The sequence below is a fragment of the Falco cherrug genome, chromosome 3, assembly GCF_023634085.1.
Source record: "Falco cherrug isolate bFalChe1 chromosome 3, bFalChe1.pri, whole genome shotgun sequence".
In the NCBI taxonomy this organism is placed as follows: Eukaryota; Metazoa; Chordata; class Aves; order Falconiformes; family Falconidae; genus Falco; species Falco cherrug.
This window is the reverse complement of record NC_073699.1, coordinates 104,233,334-104,253,793: the sequence shown is the minus strand read 5'-3', so window position 1 is coordinate 104,253,793 and position 20,460 is coordinate 104,233,334. Positions and strand designations below refer to the sequence as shown.

The 20,460-nt window shown below is 40.8% G+C and overlaps 1 protein-coding gene across 1 annotated transcript in view; it reads right to left on the bottom strand.

Annotated features, from left to right (window-relative positions):
- Window positions 1-317: 317 nt before the first annotated feature.
- The window catches only part of TPPP (tubulin polymerization promoting protein), a 66,924-nt gene continuing 46,781 nt past the window's right edge, over window positions 318-20,460 (bottom strand). The window contains exon 4 of the mRNA XM_055705541.1: window positions 318-8,792. Coding sequence (XP_055561516.1) covers window positions 8,598-8,792 — 195 coding nt within the window. The 3' untranslated portion in view covers window positions 318-8,597. The remainder of the gene's footprint in view (window positions 8,793-20,460) is intronic.

Sequence of the window (20,460 nt, the reverse complement as noted above, 5' to 3'; positions counted from 1 at the left end):
CTATTGCTTCAGCAGAGAAGGGAAGGCGAAGACAGCACACCACCATCCTGACTGATTGCATTTGGTGGATCTCTGGCTGTTCAAGGATCACAGCGGAGTTCTCAAAATGTTAATGGTCAACTTTACTACTTATTAAAACTAGGAAAATAACTGATAAAGAAGAAATATATTCTGCTTAGAATGAGAGAGCTGGTTCAGAGAGTATTTTGATGTAATTTATACATTAATTAGCAATTTGCTTAACATCCAAACTGCAAAATAAGTGTGGCTAACAAAGTTTATCAACAAATACCATTTACTTCAAGAAATCCAGCAGCTGATGTAGTAACACTTTTATTGATCACTTTACCAACTAAGGATACAATTTTACAGTCAGTCAACAGCAGTAACATACTTTATAAGAAGCTATGCTTTAAAAAATGGTGTTTACAATATGGATTTCACTACAGCTTTTCAAGCCAAGCTTTTACAGTGCTAATCAAACAACTGCTATACTTGAACATTTTCCCTAAAACATCAACAATAATGTTGTAGACAAAGTAGCTTTTCTATTAATGTGGATTTAGAATGTAACAAGACAACTTTTAAAGGTTTAAAACATCCACAACGTTGTCATTACTTTAACATTCACACTGATAAAGTGATACACTTAATACTTCCTAGCATTAATAAACAGTGTAAAAATATATTGCATATATATATATATATATAAATTTGTTTCCTTTTCCTGAAAAAACCTAGTACAAACTAGTAGTATATGATCCCCCCTTCAAGTTTCTTTTACTTATTTTAAAGATTGAATAGTAGTAGTTTTAAATTAACAGAAACAAAGATATGGAAATAGAGAATCACTGTTGTGCTCTCCCATAACCTCTTGTCATGGTTACTAAGCATATTAACCCCTTGGTAATGGTGGCTCCATTTTTGCTAACATCAGTTAGAATTTTGGCACTGACTGCAGTGGGGATAAGACATTGCCCAGTGCACTCTGCACTGGGTGATGCCTGACCCCCTTCATCAAGTGATTAAAAATGTTTGCTTAGGATATAATTTATCTATTATAGTTACAATTAAGAAATACTATGCTCAAGTTGTTCATTTGTAATAATGGAAAAAAAAAAAGGTTCAGTGTTAAATTAGTGAGGAAAAAAGTAAACTTGTCAGGTTAAATGATCATGTAATATTCTTACCGTATTGAAAATTTCACAGTGAACACAGTAGGCTAGTACAGCTGAATGTTAATGTTTGCAATGCCTGCAATTATAAATATTGCAGGTAATTAATAGCACACAGCAGCTTCCTGGTTAATGAAAGACAAATGAAACTAAGAACAAGAAATAGTAAGATTCACTGAAAGTTTTTATCATACTGTACAGCGCTCCAAGGAAGACTATGTCAAGACCTATATCCGTATCACAACTATTTAATGATTAAATTTTTTAGTGTTCTAGGTAATCAAAGATAAAACAGTTTTGCCTCTACACTTTACAATTAGGTCCTGACAGCATGCACATCCAGATTTGTGCAAATAAAGAATGAAAACATCTAAACCAAATTAGAAATGGATGTTGGAACAGCATGGACAGATGACCAAGCCAGCAAAGGAATAAAGCATAATGTGGATAAATAAATGGTTCACGACTGAAGAAACCCAACCTCAAACATTCAAAAATTACATTTCTGTATAAATATATATTTCTCCTGTAATATTTAAATCTGTGAAACCTAAAACCTTGCTAAGAATAAACTTCAATATACTTATCCAACATTGACCATTTCTCTGCTTTACAGAATGTACTTTGTATTATAAGCATTATACAAAACATTTTCCCTGCTGCAACAGTTTGCCAAAGCTGACATATTCCAAACCCAGCACAAAGACAGACACAAGCACACTTGCTGCATCCTATAACTTGTTCTTCTCTATGACCCTGATATTTCATACACAAATGGAAGCATACAGAAACTCATTGGATGTAAAGTGAAGCTTAAAATAATCCACCATTGTGGGGATACAGACGGCCATCATTTTTCTTGTTTTGTTGATCATCCATAATATAATTCCTGATCAAAATGTAAAGATGGATGAAGTATGAGTGTTTTTAGGGCTACTTTTTAAATTAACTTTAATGTAACTTTATTTACATTTGTGATCTGCTCTGAAAAAGTGCAAAGTAATAGAAAAATCTCAAATAAAGTTAACTGAAGGGAAGGGCAATTTATCATAAGTGTTATCTTTAAGACCTTTACAAATGCTTACAACAAAACTTACTTTGTACATGCCATGTGCTTTACAGTAACTCACAAAAAGAGATGTTGTATAACTATTTGAAAATTTATTCATTGGCTGTTTACCTGCAATGGAATATGGTAGGTGCTTAACATTTTTCCAGATCAGGTTAGTCAGTTGGGCATTTCAGTGTCAATTTCTAAATGTAAGGTATTTAAAGAAAAAAAAAAAAAAAAGCTTTTTTGTATTCTTGGCGCTCATGTATATATATGCTGCAAAGTAGTGCATGTGTATGATTGTGAAAAAGAATTAATTTTTTAGAAAAAAATCATTTCAGACTACCAGTATTGCAAAAGTCTGTCAACAGTCAGAAAATAGGCTGGGGGTTTTGCCCTTTTATTTATTATCAAGCTTGCTCTTGCTAAAGTCTTCCTAAAGTGGATGATCAATTAGTTTGAATGAAACAAGCTAATTCAAATGTTTTCTGACAACAAAGTAGAGTTACACTATAAACTTGTTTTGAAATCCACCTCCATATGGATTTTGAAGCAATATAGCCAAGGTAATATACTGAAAAACGTGAAAAAAACCCAAATATATTACAGTTATTTCTCCTGGCAAAACCAAATTACTTGAACAACTAAGACATGGAAGTTCTAGCTGCAATATTCTTTAGCTTCCCAAAAAACTACTCCTAGCTGGAACATCTTTCAAAGCATTGTTTTTGAGTTTAATGAGTAAGCATGACCACAACTAAAGGTCTCTTACTAGTTCTGGGATTCTGAAGACTTAAAAAGAACATCTCGGTCCGCCATTTCCAGCTTATACTGGGTAAGCCAAATGGGCACTTGGGAGTGCACAGCATGACTAACTGAATGTCTAAATGCTATTTTATGGGCAAACATTCCAAATACAGGAGGTACACATATCAAGTTGAGGCACTCCAGACTATGAGAACTTCGCATGAGTTTGAGATCCGTCACTGTGTTTCAGGTATTTAATTTTATAAAGGGCAAGATTTAAGTCCATAAGCATTGTATGACAGTCCTGTTTCCTCTTCCCACCTCAACGTACCATAACTACGCTTACTAACTGATGATAAACAACTGTGTATACGTACTGAGCATCCACTTGCATCATAAAGTTGGGGCAAGGGAAAAAGTAAGGCCCATGCAGGGCAAAATTTTAAATGGTCTTTTGAAAGCAGTTGGAGGAAATCTTGCTTTCACTCTGACTCTCCCCTCCTTCCTCACTAGAATTTCTTCTTGTCACACCAAGACAATGTTAGAAACACTGAAGAGTGATTTCCCCCAGAAATAGGAACAGGGTAGACATGTAAAACAATAAAAGCCTCCTTCGATCTCTACCTTCATGCTATGGAGGGAGAATAGCAGTGTCACCAACTGGCCAAGCTGAACAGCATTGGCTGAAAGACAAGGGTATGGCCTTAGTAAGATGTAAGGTTTGGATCAACATCTATATGGTTTAATTACTTAGCTAGATCCAAAGAGTATGTGTACGCTCACACAAACTTGTACAAGTCTTGTATATTACATTATTACCAACTAACAGACGAGCCAAGAACACAATATTTACACTACAAATAACGTACACAAAGGTGTAGCTATTTTGGCACACGTGCAAGGCTAACAGTCAGTTAAGAGGACATGTACTAGTGCAACACATTACATTTCCTCTATCGTGAAGGTAAAAGGTTTCTTGGCCAGTGCAAACAGAGAATTCTCATTCATGGATGACAGGCACATGCCCCACACACGCATGCATCACTGAAAGGCAGAGTTATGTTTTGAATATCATAAATTAAAATTCCTAACTATAACAAGCCTTAAGGAAAAAAAACCCTACAAATTACAACTTTAAAGCTTTGGTTTTGGAGAAAGATACATAAGGATTTTTCTCTACAGATCCTGGGATATACCCACCACTTGCAAGCCAACCCCTTGGCAGTCACTTGCCTTTTAGTTCTGGCTAATTCCAGCTACCATTTAAAAAAAAATTAATTGAGCCAATAAAGAGAAGATATGGGTGACTGAAATGCTAATTCATGAACAAAGCTTTCTATAATGTCAAAAAGCTGTCAGAGGAATTTTTAATTTAGGTAAGGTCAGTAAAATACATGGAAAATACCACACTTCAATCCAAAATATCTTTGAAGGACAATCTCTATGGTGATGAAAAACACAAGTTGTGACATATCAGTAATTTTGAAACCTCCCTTTCCCTAAAGTGAAAAAGAGGTAAGAAATACTGTTGGTTTAAGAAAAAAACATTAACAGCGGCTAGATCTTGGCCACTGTCCAACGTTCAACATTTCCTTTGAGATTCCAAATATTTGATTACGATTAATTACAACTGTTTACATAGGACTGTTGAAACCATGTCTGTTTTTTAACATCTGCTTCTCAGTAACACTACTGTGGTAACTCTGACAGCCACAAAAAGCAGGACAATAATTTTTGTTTCTGTTATTTCCATATTCATAAGATTGTTGCAAAACTCTCAACAAGTAACGGAGTGACCAGAAGGAATTAGTAAGCAAGCACTAGTAAGAAAACCCATTTGACTTCTGCATATTTTATTTTAAGATGACGTTACTTTTAGAGAATGATTTGTAAGGACTATTCTTTTGCTTCTCTATTCATCTGTTTCTTGTCCTCAGTTTTGCAAAGGATTTGGTGGCCAGGTTAAGCCTCAGTGGAGATACAGGCAAATTGTGTACTCACCTAGTATTTACGGGTTTAATTTTAAATTAACGGTGTAATTTGAGTTTATTCTTTAAGGCAGTTATTGCTAAAACTACCTGAACTTTCTGATCACATCTCTTTTGGTAGCAGGTTCAGCAGTAACGAAAGCAAATTAGGAACAACAGGATTTTACAGAATATGTCACATAGAAGGGTGCTGCATAGTATAAGATGCTGAAAATCAGACTGGAAGGTTAGATGGAATGAGTTGAGATGCCCCAAAAAAGGAGATGATTTTAAACTTTGTAGGATACCCATGTCTTTACTTCAGACATGATATTTAGTTACAGTCTGGAGTATGGCACACAGGAAGAGCATATGCTCTACACCACTTCAAGTGCTGAAAATTGGTTACCTCCTACAACTCCTGAGCTATCCCTTCCCCTCATCTCTGAGGTACCAGCTGTATTTGCTGTCCTGAGAGTCAAGGGCATGGCAGGTGAACAAGAAAATGTACTTTGCCTCATTCCCAAGCAGGCCTGGAATGTATGGCTAACTTTCAAGCCAGTATTTAGGCCTTTAATTTCCTACAGATATTAGTGGAAAAGAGCTTAAGAAGGTGGCTGAACCCCTAATACAGCTGCATCTGGTACTTTTATTCATAGCCCTTATCTTCCACACCAAATAAAGGGAGAAATCTTTCCAAAGTACTGTCTTTCCAGCCACAACTTTGTTTTGTCACTGTTGCATCAGAATGACTTCTTTTCATGCATCTGTTTTATTGAGTTTTTTAAACTATCCAACTGTAGAAAAAGCGTGCTCCTCAAAATAAAATACCACTGCTTGAGGCATCTTTTCAGGTCCTGATCTAAAGCTTAGTCACCACTGACAGTATTTCAAAGAACTTTGCATCAGGCCCATACAAAGTGCTTTGGTGCATAGCCGGGATTTTATACGGTACAAGTAATGCAAAGTAAGCACTGGCAGAACCTCAGGTAGTTCTATCAGCCTCTTCTGAGCAAACAGAGTAGTTCAATTTCTAGTCCATGTCAGCTCGGGTCTGTCCACATTCTCAATTCCTTCACCTGCCTTCTATCTTCAGAGCATGATGGCCTCTCTCATACTGTGAACTAGCAGCTTAAAACCGAATCATACCTTACAAACTGCCTAACCAACTACTCCTCTTGTGTAGCAACAGCCTTGTGCTACCAACACTCAGTATGTGGTACCTGAGGAAGTCTGTCACTTGTGCACCTCAGGGTAAGTACCACCAGATGTGTCTGATTGGGAACTAGCTAGGAACCAACAGCCAGATGAGCAAGCTGAGAGGGTCCTGCAGTAGGCTGGACTTCACCCTTCACTCGGGCTGGGGCTGTTAGCAGTGAGTTATGAGTCAAGTTTTAAAGTCAGTGGGAAGAACAGGGACACTGGTTTTGCCTGTAACTTAGCTGAAGGATTTATCAAGGGTTAGAGGCTCAGCCTTTTTATTCATAAAAAACAGGACTATCCTGGAGACTTCTTCATGTGCACAGGCACCAGTGATTGGAAGAAGGTTCTCCACGTTTAGACAGTTCACTACCATGCTGGAACGATTCAGTCATTGCTGGGATCACAGTACACTATTTTCTGCCTCAGAGCATGACAGGTCAGCCGTGCAACAAAGGAGTGGATAATCCTTCATTCCATGGAAATTTTTCTTCAAGAACAATGGGTAACTCTTTGAAAGGCTTCACGAAGATGGATGCCTCTCATCCTGTGCATCCTTACATACATCAAAAATCTTCCCAGGTAACCAGAGTCAACCATGGGAAAAGTCATTTAAATCTTTACACAAACATGTGCCGAGTTTTGGCAAACTTCCCTCCCTCTTCAAAACAAACACCAAAATAAATTGTAAACAAAGAAAATCTCCAAGTCTACAAGGAAGTCCTTGCCTTTGTTTGCTATTGGTGTTTTGGTTTCAGGCTGATGTATGGGCTCAAAGGGTCACTGAAGGCAAAGTTACAAGAAAGGCAATTCCATGTCAGAAAAAAAACAAAATGTGAACAAGTTAAGGGCTGAAAACCTCTGTTTCTGGACACTGGCCAGATACAGACTGTTGACCTGCCTGGCACATAACAACACACACTGCTCACTGCATTTTATGTACTGTGAGTGGGATGCCAATAAGGGCTGGGGGAAAGCAATAAATTTGTTAATCTTTCATCTGGGTCAAACATTTAAATCAGTGCATGAACTCTTTTTGAAGAAAAGCAAAGCAGAACTGCTAGCAGCTGTTTCTGAATACTGAAAATCTTATCTTTCATAATTTTAGAGAAGCACATTAATACATTAGGGTTCAGCTCTTGTGGAAAATTAGACCAGCCTCTTCTCTCCTTTTTAACAAATATAAAAAATGAGTTATTCTTACTCCTTCCTGTTCAGCAGTTTTGACATTCTGGGCCCCAGGCAGGTCACACTTAGCTGCCTGTACCTTAAGCCTGTGAAATTGGTTCTCCTTCTATAGCAGTGGAAAGCCATTCCTGTCAATTACTCCCAAGTCAGGCAGTAAAAGTGAACAGAAAATCAAATCCCTTGTCTTCAAACAAACCTAACATAAAATGTAGCCCAGTTATAATAGTACATTTTTGTAGGCAAATACATGGATATTAATTGCAAATGTCCTTATTCCAATGGGCCATAAACTTTCCTTATGTCCTAGCTTAAAGGGTACATAAGCTAATGTATGTGCATAATAACATTCACTTAATAGCAACCTGTTTAGTCATAATAAATATTTTAAAGCATTATTAGCTTAATGCCCCCTTCATTTCAAATGTGAGCTAATAAAAACTTGAAAACAGACTGCAAAAAGCTTTAATAGACTTTCTTAGTAATGTCTTGTTCCTCACCTCTCAAGTTAGTACAAAAGCTCCAGCCAAATCCACCCAGTCAGAACAATGCTACAGTACGCACAGTATCAAGCACAAAGTATAGACAGGAGGAAAGTAAGGACTGGTATTTTCCACCTCTTTTTGTTGACATAAAATACTTTAGAACCTATACTGTCCTAGAAATAGCTTTTGTTTTGTTTTGTTTTTTTTGATGAGTGGTGTATGACATTTACAGGCTAGCACCTTGTGTGTTACAACCACTTACTCCCCCAGTAGTATGTTGTTGAACGTTTTAAGGAAAGTGCCAGGTCCTATATAAGACATTTTTTAAAAGGCCCCAAACAGTAGTCTAATCAAACTGCATAAATAATGGGATACTCTTCAGAAAAACTGCTACGGAAGACCCTCTTTTCAAGAGGTTCTCTTTGACATCTTCAGGACAACTGGACATTTAGGAATGTTTGAGATATTTTGCTTGAATTGACAAAGTGTGGTATAACTGCTTTTGACTTTGGGTGGTGTTTTTTTGTCTAAAGTTCAACAAAACAATGCATTTTTTGTACCTATATATTTATTTTTGCCAATATATGCATGAGGAATGTAATGAAGTGGCATTGTGCTGCAAGTAGCTCAGCAGATGTTGAAATCAGTTCCAGTTCCTGAAAACAACTTCTTGACGACAGTCTTAGCATTCACAATAACCAAAACATGTGGGATTCATCTACATCATTCTTACAAATATACTCTCCTTCCCCTTCTCTTTCTCCCTCTGTGTTGTAAACCCTCAGCCTTACTTGCTTCCTTGTACTTTATGATCATATGTGCCTGCATGCTTATAGCCAGATACATATCCTGAAGCATCCACCAGATCTTCTCGGCCAGCTTTGCCTTTTCCTTTCCCACTGGGATCAAACCTCTCTTTGTGAGAACCCGTGAATTTTGACGTATCTGTAAGGCGTGACACAGTTGGAGATGATACGGCTTTCTATTGGAAGAAAAGAGAAGAAACAATAAACCCTCATCAAAAATCAATTATTCTTAATACAGATATTTGAACATGCTACTAACATTTAAATCTTTGTAACGATGGAGACTATGTAAATGTCTACTCACTTCCAGCAAAAGGATACCAAAAAATGTTTGTTTCTTGCTGTAACATACAATGACAATAATCAGATCGACAAGAACAAAATAGTACAAGTTATGTCAAAAACTTTTGGAAGAAACTTTCAATAGGAGATACTTCTGAGTAATAATCAAGTTCTAAGCACCAGAGATATGAAGAAGTCACAGGGAACAGCCGTGTTCAAAACCCATTATGTCAACATCTGAGCATAAATAAGCCTGGCGCCACCAACACAGAAAAGCAAACCAATACAGCTTCAATTCACTGCTTCAAGAGACAAATTCCTTCTAAACTCTAGGAGTCATGAAAGAAGTAACAAACTAGAAGGACTGAAAGTTATTTTCAGTGTTAGCAAATTAGCAGTCTATAAAATGGCACTGAGCAAAGACTTCCCTTTGCATTGCTTCCACTGAGTCATATCAGGCTACTTAAAAATCAAACTTCTGATGTTATTGAGACAAAGAAAATTTGACTACACAAACAGAAAGAAAAAGATATTTCACAGAACAATACAGGAGCACGCTAACCTGTGTGCTTGGACTAGGAGTAGTCTCTTTGATCCTTAAGCTTACACTTAAAATCAGAAAAGAAAGGGCACTAAAGAGAAAACAGAAGATTTTTGCATAGTGGTGGGAATGGAGCCAAGATGAGCAGACTGGTAAAATCTGGGTATCTTTCTTCTGCGCACCATCCTGTTAGGGTGCATTTTAGAGACAAAAGTGACATGGGGTTCACTGCAGTGAAGTAAATGCTCTGGGAAACTTATCTTTCATCCAAAAACTCATTCCCCTTCGAGCCATTCTCAGCCCAAATAAATGCTCATTAATGAGACCTAACAGACTTTCAAAGTAACACATAGCTCTTCCATAGGACGACACATGTCAAATATCTTTTAATGCTGAACATTAAAAGGCCAGAGACTTGGAAAAGACGCTTGAATCTGTACCAAGAGGAACAGGATACTTGGATTCAGTTAGACTGGGAATGAATGACGTAACTTGTACACCATGGAAGCCACACATCCTCCACAGTTACATAAAAGCTGTTTTGAGGGAATTTGTCCACATACGTAACTACTTAATCAGAATCTCATGTTGTAAACTTCTGCTTTTCTCCCTCCAAACATACCCAATGTGTGAGACAAGACTGCACCTCTCTGCAGTGTTACTTTTGCATAAGGCCCTGAGGGAAAGAGTGTTCAGAGGTGCGAGTTCTGTCACTATCCAAAAGAAACTGAGCACCAGAACATGCATTTCTCAGAACAGCAATACCTTTAGGGACTTCAAACTTGCAGTCTCGGAGTACTATCTGCATCAGAGGTTATTTATCTATATTGAAAAACAGAAATGAAGACAATGCCTAGCAAGAAGTGCTGCTTCTTAACACCTGCAGTTTTCTTGTCCATGTTGGCCTGCTAGCACCTTATAACCAGGAAACCTGTATTCACAGTAGAGCTAATTAAAAAAATACACCCTATGATCAGTAACTGTGTTAGCAGCCCAGCTAAAGAAAGATGAAAATGCAATAAAAATGTATAAACTGAGACATCAAAAGCAACAAAGTAAAAACTTCCGATCTGTTGCCCAGCTGAGAATTTGTTCTTTCCAGTTGTACACACAGCAGACAACAGAACCAAAGGATTGTCCAGCCACTGGAAATTACTGTTGTTAGGAAAAGTAAGTTTCTCGAGGAAAACAGACACACACTTCTGTAAGATAACAGCATAAGCTGTTAGCTTCACCCTGGGCACAAGCACTAGGAATTCTGTGGTACTTTAAGTCTTACTTGTGAATCGCTGTTTAGTTTGGTAGTGGAAGGGAAACATGGGGGGCTTGTACCTTGAACAAGAATTCTGGCACAAACCAGTAGAAATAAGCTTCTGTATGGCGTAGCGTTTCCTGTTATGCAGTGTTCAGGAGTAAGAACCCAGCCGCTGCTTGGAGACAAGCTGTCAGACTGTTTGGTGGTTGGTGGATGACACCATTCAGTTTGAACCATGAAGCATCTATACTAGTGGGGAGTACACATGTATACTAGTATACCTAGCACATAGTACACCTAACTCATGTAAATACACAGGCTCCCTTGTTTCACCTTCGTTTTAAATCCCCTGCAGGTCATAACAGCTGCAGGAGCATACCAATAAAGGCTGACTCTAGGACAGAATACATGTGGGGAAGTTTCTTATGCTTGGTTATTACTAGATCATTCTCCCTCAAAACGAAATGTATGATGCTTCCTACTAAAGGCATTTTCTTAACTATTAGCACACTTCTTGTGTGTTCTTAACAAACTTACTATGAAGACAATGAAGATCCTACTTGTGACTCTCCTTATGTAAGCCAGCAAGCAAAAAGCCATGGTACAATACTTGCCAAAGTGTCTTTCATCATCCCCAACAGCAGAAGCAGCTGCTATACAAGATGCAAGAAAGCTTATCATATAATCAAAGGACTAAACTTTGCTCTATGTTTACTTAGATAACACTATTGCTAAAAGCCACAGTGACAAAAGCTGTTTGTACTGTAAAAACTCCAAATACAAGACGGGCAGCATTCAGTATAAAGTTAATTAAACTTGACACATATTCACTTTCCTTATATTTCACCACCACTACTTTATGGAAAATCAGTTTTCTCTAAATGTGTATACATTCTGCATTCTCACAGAGAGAGGTCTCAGAAACTCTAGCTGACTGTCTTTTCTTTACCAAATCAATTCTCAGAACAGACTTCTGTTCTGAGAATGTGTCATGGTAAGTTTGATTACTATTTGGAAAAAGAACAACAGGTTCTGCTCCTCTGTTTCAAAGGGTTTGCATGATGAGTACGAAATTTGCCTCAATACCCAAATTACAATAAAAATAAGTAAGAATTATGGTACAGTAACATAACTGTAACAGACTTACTAATACTTGTATGACTGCAATATGAAAGGAATGCCCATATATTTACATACAAGAAGAAACAGTAAAAAAGGAATTAATAGAATGGCCTGTGTGAAGAATGAAGGACATTCCCAGGAAATTACTCCCAGGACATCATTCCCAGTGGCCACCTTGAGGAATGTGGTGTTTATATCAAGACAGCCTGCACTTTTGATAAGACCACAACACAGACAACTTCTTGGGGCTGGGGGGGGTGGGTGCATCCTAACAACAAGACATTAGCAACAAGGTTGCAGTGTGCCACATGATCCTTTCCTTCTCCTGATAAGTCTACTGGGAAAACAGGTACACATTTCAAACCAACAAGGGAAACGGAGGATGGGCAACAGCTTGGCAAATTAATAAAATACAATCTTTTTGTCCTTATTATACAGTTATATTATTATTATAGATTTAATAAAATTATATTATTATATAGATAATATATATATATAAATAATATATATTATACAGTTAAATAAAACCTAAAAAACCCTAAAGCATCAGCACAACAAACATCACAAATGCAGAGCATGAACAATAGCAATCCCATATCCTGTGTTCTTTCAGCCTGGGATGCATTAGAAGGCTTCCTGCATCACAGGAGTCACAGTACGTGAGATGAATATAAAGGCAGCAGCTGCAAGGCAGACACTTTCTCTAAATTGTTTGTAACCGAGTAAGAACTGCAGCCTTTTCCTACGTTGCATGTGAAGTCAGTGGTGTACCTGTTTCCACACATGACAGAACATTACAACTGAAAGACGACAGTCCCCATCGGTTTCCTGCTGGCATAATTTCTGTGAAATGGGAGGCTCACTTTCTTTCCAACAATACAAAATTCAAGCAATTTTAATTCCTTGTACGACATGCTCACTCCCTGAATTGATCTATCCATATAAAAGACTAGAGACAATGAGATGCCACCATAAAACTATGCAGAACACCCCATTTCTCCTTTTTCTTCTTTGATGTTTCTTATGATGAATGTGTATCCATTAAAAAGAGAATACTGCTTCCTCTTCAAGCTCACATGAACATTACACAGAAGGGCCACCTGCAATCTAAGCATCCTGCCAACATGCTTTCTTTCCAAAAAGCCTTTGTAGATACAAACCAGAATACACAGAGACTTCATGTCTGTCTTGGACTCCTCAACCAGAAGCATCTAGCAGTACTATGTTATCGCAGAATCATAGACGGGTTAAGGTTGGAAAAGACCTCTGGAGGTCATCTGCCCCAAACCCCCACCTCCTCACCTACAGCTGGTTGCCCAGAACTGTGTCCAGATGGATTGTGAGTATCTCCAAGAGTGGACACTCAACAACCTTCCTGGGCAACCTACGACAGTGCTTGGTCATCCTCACAGTGAAAAAGTGTTTCCTGATGTTCAGAGGGAACCTCCTGTGTTTCAGTCTGTGCCTACTGCCTTGTCCTGTCACTGAGCACCACTGAAAAGAGCCTGGCTCTGTTCTCCTCTTTACATCCTCCCTTCAGGTATTTATATACACAGATGAGATTCCCTCTGAGCCTTCTCCAGGCTAACAGTCCCAGCTCTCTCAGCCTTTCCTCATAGGAGAGATGCTCCAGTTCCTTAATCATCTTCCTGGTTCTTCACTGGACTCTCTCCCAGTAGCTCCATATCAGTCTTCTAGAGGGGAGCCCAGAGCTGAAGGCAGCACTCCAGATGTGACCTCACCAGTGCTGAGAAGAGGGGTAGGAATACTTGACAAGTGTTTTGTATACACTTAGCAAAGTATACTTTGCCTAGTGCAGCCCAGGACACCAGTAGGCTTCCATGTGGCAAAGGGACATAATTCTAGTTCAATTCCGTGTCCACCGGGACGCCCGGGTCCTTCCCTGCCCAGCCGCCTTCCAGCCAGCGGCCCCCAGCACATCCCGGCTGGTGCCTGCGGCCGCTCCTCACCAGGTGCGGGACTTTGTGCCGCTCCTTGCCGAGCCTCCCCAGGCTCCTGCAGCCCGTCCCTCCAGCCTGCCCGGGTCCTGCGGGATGGCAGCACAGCTCTGGCCCGTTGGCCACCCGCCCAGAGCTTGTGTTGTCATCTGCCTCACTGGGGGTGCGCTCTGCCCACCCTCCAGATCACCGATGAGGCCGTTGGACAGGAGGGGACCCAGCGCGGAGCCCTGGGGTACGGCACTAGCCACCGGCCTCCAGCTGGGCTCTGTGCCACTGGCAAGCACTGCCAGGGCCTGGCCATCCAGCCCGTGTCCAACCCACCTTGCTGTCTGCTCGCCTGGGCCCTGCACTCGCAGCCTCGACCGTGCCAAAGGCCCTGCTGAAGGCCAGTGGACACTGCCCACTGCTCTCCCCACACCTACCAGGCTGGGCATTTAATCATGTAAGTTAACCAGGTGGGTCAAGCATGACTTCCCCTTGTCAAAGCCATGCTGGCTACTCCGACGACTTTCTTGTCCTTCATGTGCCTGGAAATGATTTCTAGCTTTTCAATCACCTTCAGTGTCCTAAGGTGGCAAGTTTATTCATAAAAGGTTCCTGTATGAGCTGATGACTTATTTTTAGTGAACTGCCTTTATGAACCAAATATGGACCCAACTTGTTTTTATCAAAATGCTTTTTCTGTTTATGAACAACAAAACCAATCATGGAGACCAAACTGGAATTGAGCAAAGGGCAAAAACAATTAAAAGTGTAGCTGGGAACTCATTCTGTGCAGGCCAGCTGTTCATTACCAATTGCACATGGGCATTGGAAGGCAAATAAAAAACAGGGTGTGAGGGGAGCTGACCGTCTCTCATCACTGAGGAGAAGTGTCGGAAGAAACAAAGTGAACAGCACAAAGGGCTGTATGAAGACAATTTCCATCTTAGCAAGTCAACACTCTCTCTTCTTTTTCACAATGAAACACAAAAAAATTATTCTCTTTTTTCATACAGCAGGTCTGCTTGAACTGCTCACTATCTGGAGTAAGTTATATAATATCTCTAGTTACATTTTTCTAAAGGCAACAAATTACTTGGGGCCAACCTCCTCCTTTCCCTTCTGTGAGCCCACAGAAGCCTCCACCATTTTCCTTGTCTTATTTGCACACACAGTTAACCACAAAGTTTGCATATCACAGAAGATGCACATGAACTTGATTTTTTTTTTAAACTTTCTCTTTAAGAGGGAAGTTTTACTTAGCACAACAGAACCAAATATAATGTCTGTGCAAGCTCATTTTGGAACAGCAAATGAATCAACCAAAGATACTCTCAAAAAATATTAAGACTTCTGTCCTCCAAGACCAACCATTGTTCGCTTCACTCAGTTATTTCCATTAACACAAGACAGCTGCTATCATTTCCATGTCTTTGCCTCTGTCAAAAGAGGAGATCACTGAAAAAAGATTCATTCTTTTGTTTGTTTTCTTCAATCATCAAGCTTGTATTTTTACTGGTATTTTGCTGGACCATTGTGCTGCTTCTAATCTTAAAAACATCTTTCAAAAATGGTCATTGTTCCTTCACTGCCAGTTTCCAACCAAAGAGGGTGTCACATGACCTCCAAGTTCAAGGAAACATCTCAGATGAGTCAGGAAAGGTATGCATGCCTTCTGTCTCTTTCAGCTACATCTCCTCTCACATCAAAACCTCACTGGGAAGATCAGAACAGGCCACAGTCTCAAGAGTCAGCTATGGGAAATAAAAGGAAATTTTCTCTAAAAAAAGAAATTTTATTCAGACTCGTAAGAGAATAAGAGGAGGGGAGGTAAATCTTAGTCCTGCCCTCAACAGAGGGGTGATATTAGAAATAGTGCTAGTTCAGAAGTACACAAGAGAAGGGGGTGGGAGGGAGAAGATTATGAACACGATTTGGAAGATGGGAAATTCCAACCAGACACACAGAAAAAAATTCTTCATCACTGTGATTGGTCAAGCACAGAAACTGCTTACCTGGAGAGACTGAGGACTGGAGATATAAGAACTTGAAATCATGAAGTCACAGAACAATTTCGGTTGGAAGGAACTTTTGCTAAGAGTCCTTATCTAGCCTAAGCCCTTCACACAGCAAGGCCCAAATGAGCTTACACAGAAACTTCTTCAGTTAAGGCCTCCAAAGACAGAGGTTCCACAGCTTCTGTGGGCAACTTGTTCTAGTGTTTGACCACATTTGGGTAAAAACCAAAATAATAATAATAATAATAAAAATATCAAACAACCCATCCAAATTACCAATTAGCCATGTTCCAACTTCTGTCTGTCTGCAACAGCCCTCATACCAGAGAGGAAGAGAAAGCTGCAGAGTCTGTTTAAACCCTGAAACCCTTTCAGAGTGCCACATGCTTCCCTCCTCCTTTCTTATGAAAGATACCTCTGCACACCTGGGCGATTTTGCCTTAGACTTCAAGAAAAAAGACAAACCAAAAAGCAGTTTATAGAGCAAGTCAACCATTCCATTTCATCAGTCTGGAAAATCAGAATAAGTTTCAGAAGTGTACTATAAATCCTTAAAAAGCTGAAAGGAACTACACAAAAAAGGAAAGGAGAACACAGAAATCAAGAACACACATTCCATGAGACAGCTGAAGAGGAACATAGCTATTTGCTGAAGAAAAATACATCCACTGAAAAACATGCTCTTGCACTCATTTGGCTGGTTTGCTACAGAGAAACTGCAGCAATGCAGTTAAATCAGCATGAATGTTAAGAGAATCAACAGGACCTCTATCTCAGCTTTGGTGTCAAAGGCTTAGAAGCATCCTATGACACCTGTGCCACAACCATGAAAATAGAAAAACAGCGTAAGACTAAAAGATCCCCCAGACTTTCAGGACTCTTCCTTCCAGGACAAGGCTAAGGCAAAGAAGAAGGAAGACAATTCAGTGCTGCTAACGTCATGTCCACTGTTTTCAGTTAGCACTCATTACCATCCTTTTTATGAAGCACGCAGTTTAAAATGCCGAGCTAATGCCAAAGAAAGCTGGGGCATCCACCTGGCACAATGCAACAGGCTGGACAACCAGATCAGCGCAGCACCAGGCAGCTGCAGCTGCAGGGCTTCCACTTCTGCAGCCAGCACAGCCCGTGTGAGCTCTCGTCAGCCGTGCGCCGCGGGGCTTTGCACAGAGCCTGGCACCATCCCTAAAAGGATCTCCCAAACCAGTTACTGGGGCTAAATGCAGCAAGAAAAGCTACTGGGCTGTAGGAGTACCACACATTCAAAACAGACATGAAGTGCAATGGTTTTTGCCATGAACTTGTCTCCACTGAAACACCTTGCCTGAAGAGATTTTCCACTGCTTGCCATCACTGACAAAGGTTCAGATTTGATTTAAAGCTGCTCCACAGCTTAAGCAGAAACTTACTGGCTTGACGCAAAACACGGCAGTAAGGTTTTCTGGGGTGTTCTGCCCGATCTATGAGTGTCCAGATAGTACAGAAACATTCCCTTCCTGCCCTAGGTACTGTGTCTTTTTAGTAGGTGGTGGATCACATGAAGTATGGGAGGCCAACATCACCTAGCAAAATGGCAGACTGCAAGCACTGCTGCCCCCACACATCTTTTTTTTAACTTTTTCTCAACTGACCTGCTGAATGAAATCAACAATATTAACACTCTGATGGGAGAGCTGCAAAACTTGGAGCTGGCTACTACGGAAGCAATGCCGCTCCTCAGAACAGCCAGGAACTTGGGAGCAGCACTTCTGTGCAGGAAGGCAGCAGCGTGCTGGCAGTGCTTGCACTGCCAAAAGCGCTGGTGATGGGCAGGGGGCAAGGCGCTAACATTGCTCCTCACCAGGACGGTACGCATTTTAGCCACAGTCTTCCCGGCTACACTGTCAACTGCGATCACCCTTGCTCAGCTCCTCACTGAAACTGGCTGGCTTTCTGTATTTGCTCCTTCAACCATAAAACTTTAGTACCCAATAGCATTTCTTCCTAGAAAACGTTGCCATAGAGATCTGGTTATGTAATTAAAATGTTCTGGGAGCCTTCAGAATCCACACCACCGTCAGCAATCTGAGCAAGTCTTTTAAAATTATTTATTTGCTGGTAACATCCAGAACCTTTGTAAAGAATGAGACCCTCAAACTCACGAGGAAACAGGAAAAAAGAAATTCTCAAAGCCTAAGTTTTTCCTTTTCTGGGGATTATACCAGGACTCCATACCAAAAGGATTTAAAAATAAATTAAAAAAAAAAAAATAATAAAAAATCATGGGAACACATGCGTATGCATTAAAAAAAAACCTGCAAAAAGCCAGGAACAGGTGTCAAGCTTCAATGAAAAATCCGGATTTCATTCATGTTTCTTCAGTTTAGTGTGCACACAGACACACAAAAGAAAGCGATAAGCCACTCCAATAAAGCCAGAAAGTAGAAAGTAACACCCGTTTTAATCAATCAGGACAATGACTTTCAAAGGACTGGTTTCCAGTAACGCCACTCAGGTGTTTCAACATTGCAAGTCCTGGCTCTACATGTAGCGCCTAAAACTCCTCACCAATGAGCATCTGGCTACAGCCCTCTTAACCTTCTAGATAATGGGAAAAATTGCAAGAGCTGGTGTCTCCCAAGCCAACCCATTGTTTGCTTTGTTGGTTTTTTTCAAAACAAACTAACCAACCAACCAGCCTGCCACAGCTGAAGGAAAATAAAAAACTGCATCAAATGCAGCATGCTCCCCTTTACCAGCATCACATCCCAATTCTTTTAGTAGCTTTATAGACATAGGTAGATTAAATATAGCTTAATTACAACATTTATGATATATTAATCTTCTCTACGAGATGGATGATTTCCAGCTAATGTCTTTATTTTCACAGTCAAACAACATACATACACGCATCTGCTTTAGACGTGCTGTTAGTGCCTAAGGGGTGTGTGTGCGTAACTTGGAAATGGCTCACCTCTTGGGTACCAGATTTAAAGTCAGAGTCCACATCATGGCTAATCTATTGCATGCTGATTATTAAGGATTTGACCTGATCTGTAGAGGGTCCAGGTGACTGAAAAGAATAGGTAACTGCAATTTTACCTAGTAAGAAAGAGATCCTAAATGTTAACAATTCTGTCTAACAACAAGCTACGCTGATTACTCAAATCTTTCTACAATAATAAAGCTCATAATTAGAACTACAAACCTGTGGCGAGTTCCCATGCTACCAAGGATCCTTAAAAGAACCTGCCTGCCCCCATAGCATCAGGTGGTGCTGGGTCACGCTATCGCCCATTTTTCCCCTTGTGTGTGGGCACTAAGCCCAGGCTCAGCTGACTCTGATGGGTCTTCGTTGACCCCCACGAGTGCCCAGAGTACTCAGACTGGAGACCTGCAGGTGGAACACGTTTGTGACTACTCCTTACTGCCAGAAGTCAGGAGCTTCCAGCCTTCTCCATCCTGACAGTCTCTGTCCACTTGGTCTCCAGCTGCTGCTCCTTCCTCCCCTTGTGTAGCTTGGGTTTTCCACAAATACCACATCAGTCTCCTCCTCACCCTTCCCCTCAGCCTGGGACCTCGGGGCCTTGGCCGTAGCACATCTCCCACAGGAGAGGCCACCCCTGCCCCGACTCCAGCGACAGGCAGGAGCCCTCTGCAGCACAGGGCCTGGACAGAGGGCTCCAGCCCTGGGGCCCAGGACTCGATGTGCTAACGGCACTCCTGTGGAGTACCACTGCATCCCAGCGGGTGTCCATGTGCTGGGGACCACATCCTGCAGCGTGCAGAGACCACCGCTGTCCAGCCTTCGGGCAGACCCACATAGTGCCAAGTGGAACTCCTGAGCCTCTCTGCGCTCCTGCTGCAACCACTGCCACATCTCAGCTGCTGCGCTCTCGGGGCTGCACTCTGGCTTCCTTGCTTTCCCCTGATGGGTCCCTTCTGGTGAGAATACAGTCCTGCCTGCATTGCCAGCACCCTGAGCAGCCACACCTAGCTTTCAAAGTGCTGTCGCTGCTGCACTGCCCTGCCACCCACACCACCCTCGGAGCAAATTCAACTGTGCTGGGCCCCGAGCAACCTCACCCAGCTTTGCAGATGGCTCTCCCCCCGAACAGCAGGTTGAATGAGACCATCTCAGGTCCCTTCCATCGAAATTACATTTCTATGTCAGGGACACAGTGGATATACACTGAGCTTCAACTGGTTTCACTTTGAGAGCCAGCAATGACCAAAGCAAGTATCTGCTCCACAGAAGGTGTAGAAATGCATTTGACAGCTACAGCACACTGCTTTTGCTGCAGGAAAAGAATGAACCTCAGCCTGGCTCTTGCAGGCTTTGTCTAGGAGTGAGGGCAACTAAAAGGTTCTAGACTTTGTTTACATGTCTGACTGTAAACTGTCAAAGCTGCACGGCCTGCACTGGCTATTTTGTTGTCAGATATACTAACACATTAGCTAATAAAGCTATGGCTTAACTAGCCCCCATCACTTGCCTGTTCTTTTTCCTTCTGTGTGACCAAGCGAAGCATACACCTTCTGTTGCAGATAAGAAAGCAGCCCAGAATTTCTCCGTTTCAATGTCTGGCTGCTGAGCCTTCTCAACCACATCAACCACAAGCAGGGATTTTTGTAAATCTACAACATTTTGAAGGTCAAGAAAAAATAAACAGAAAAAGAAAACTCCTCTTTTATCATAATATA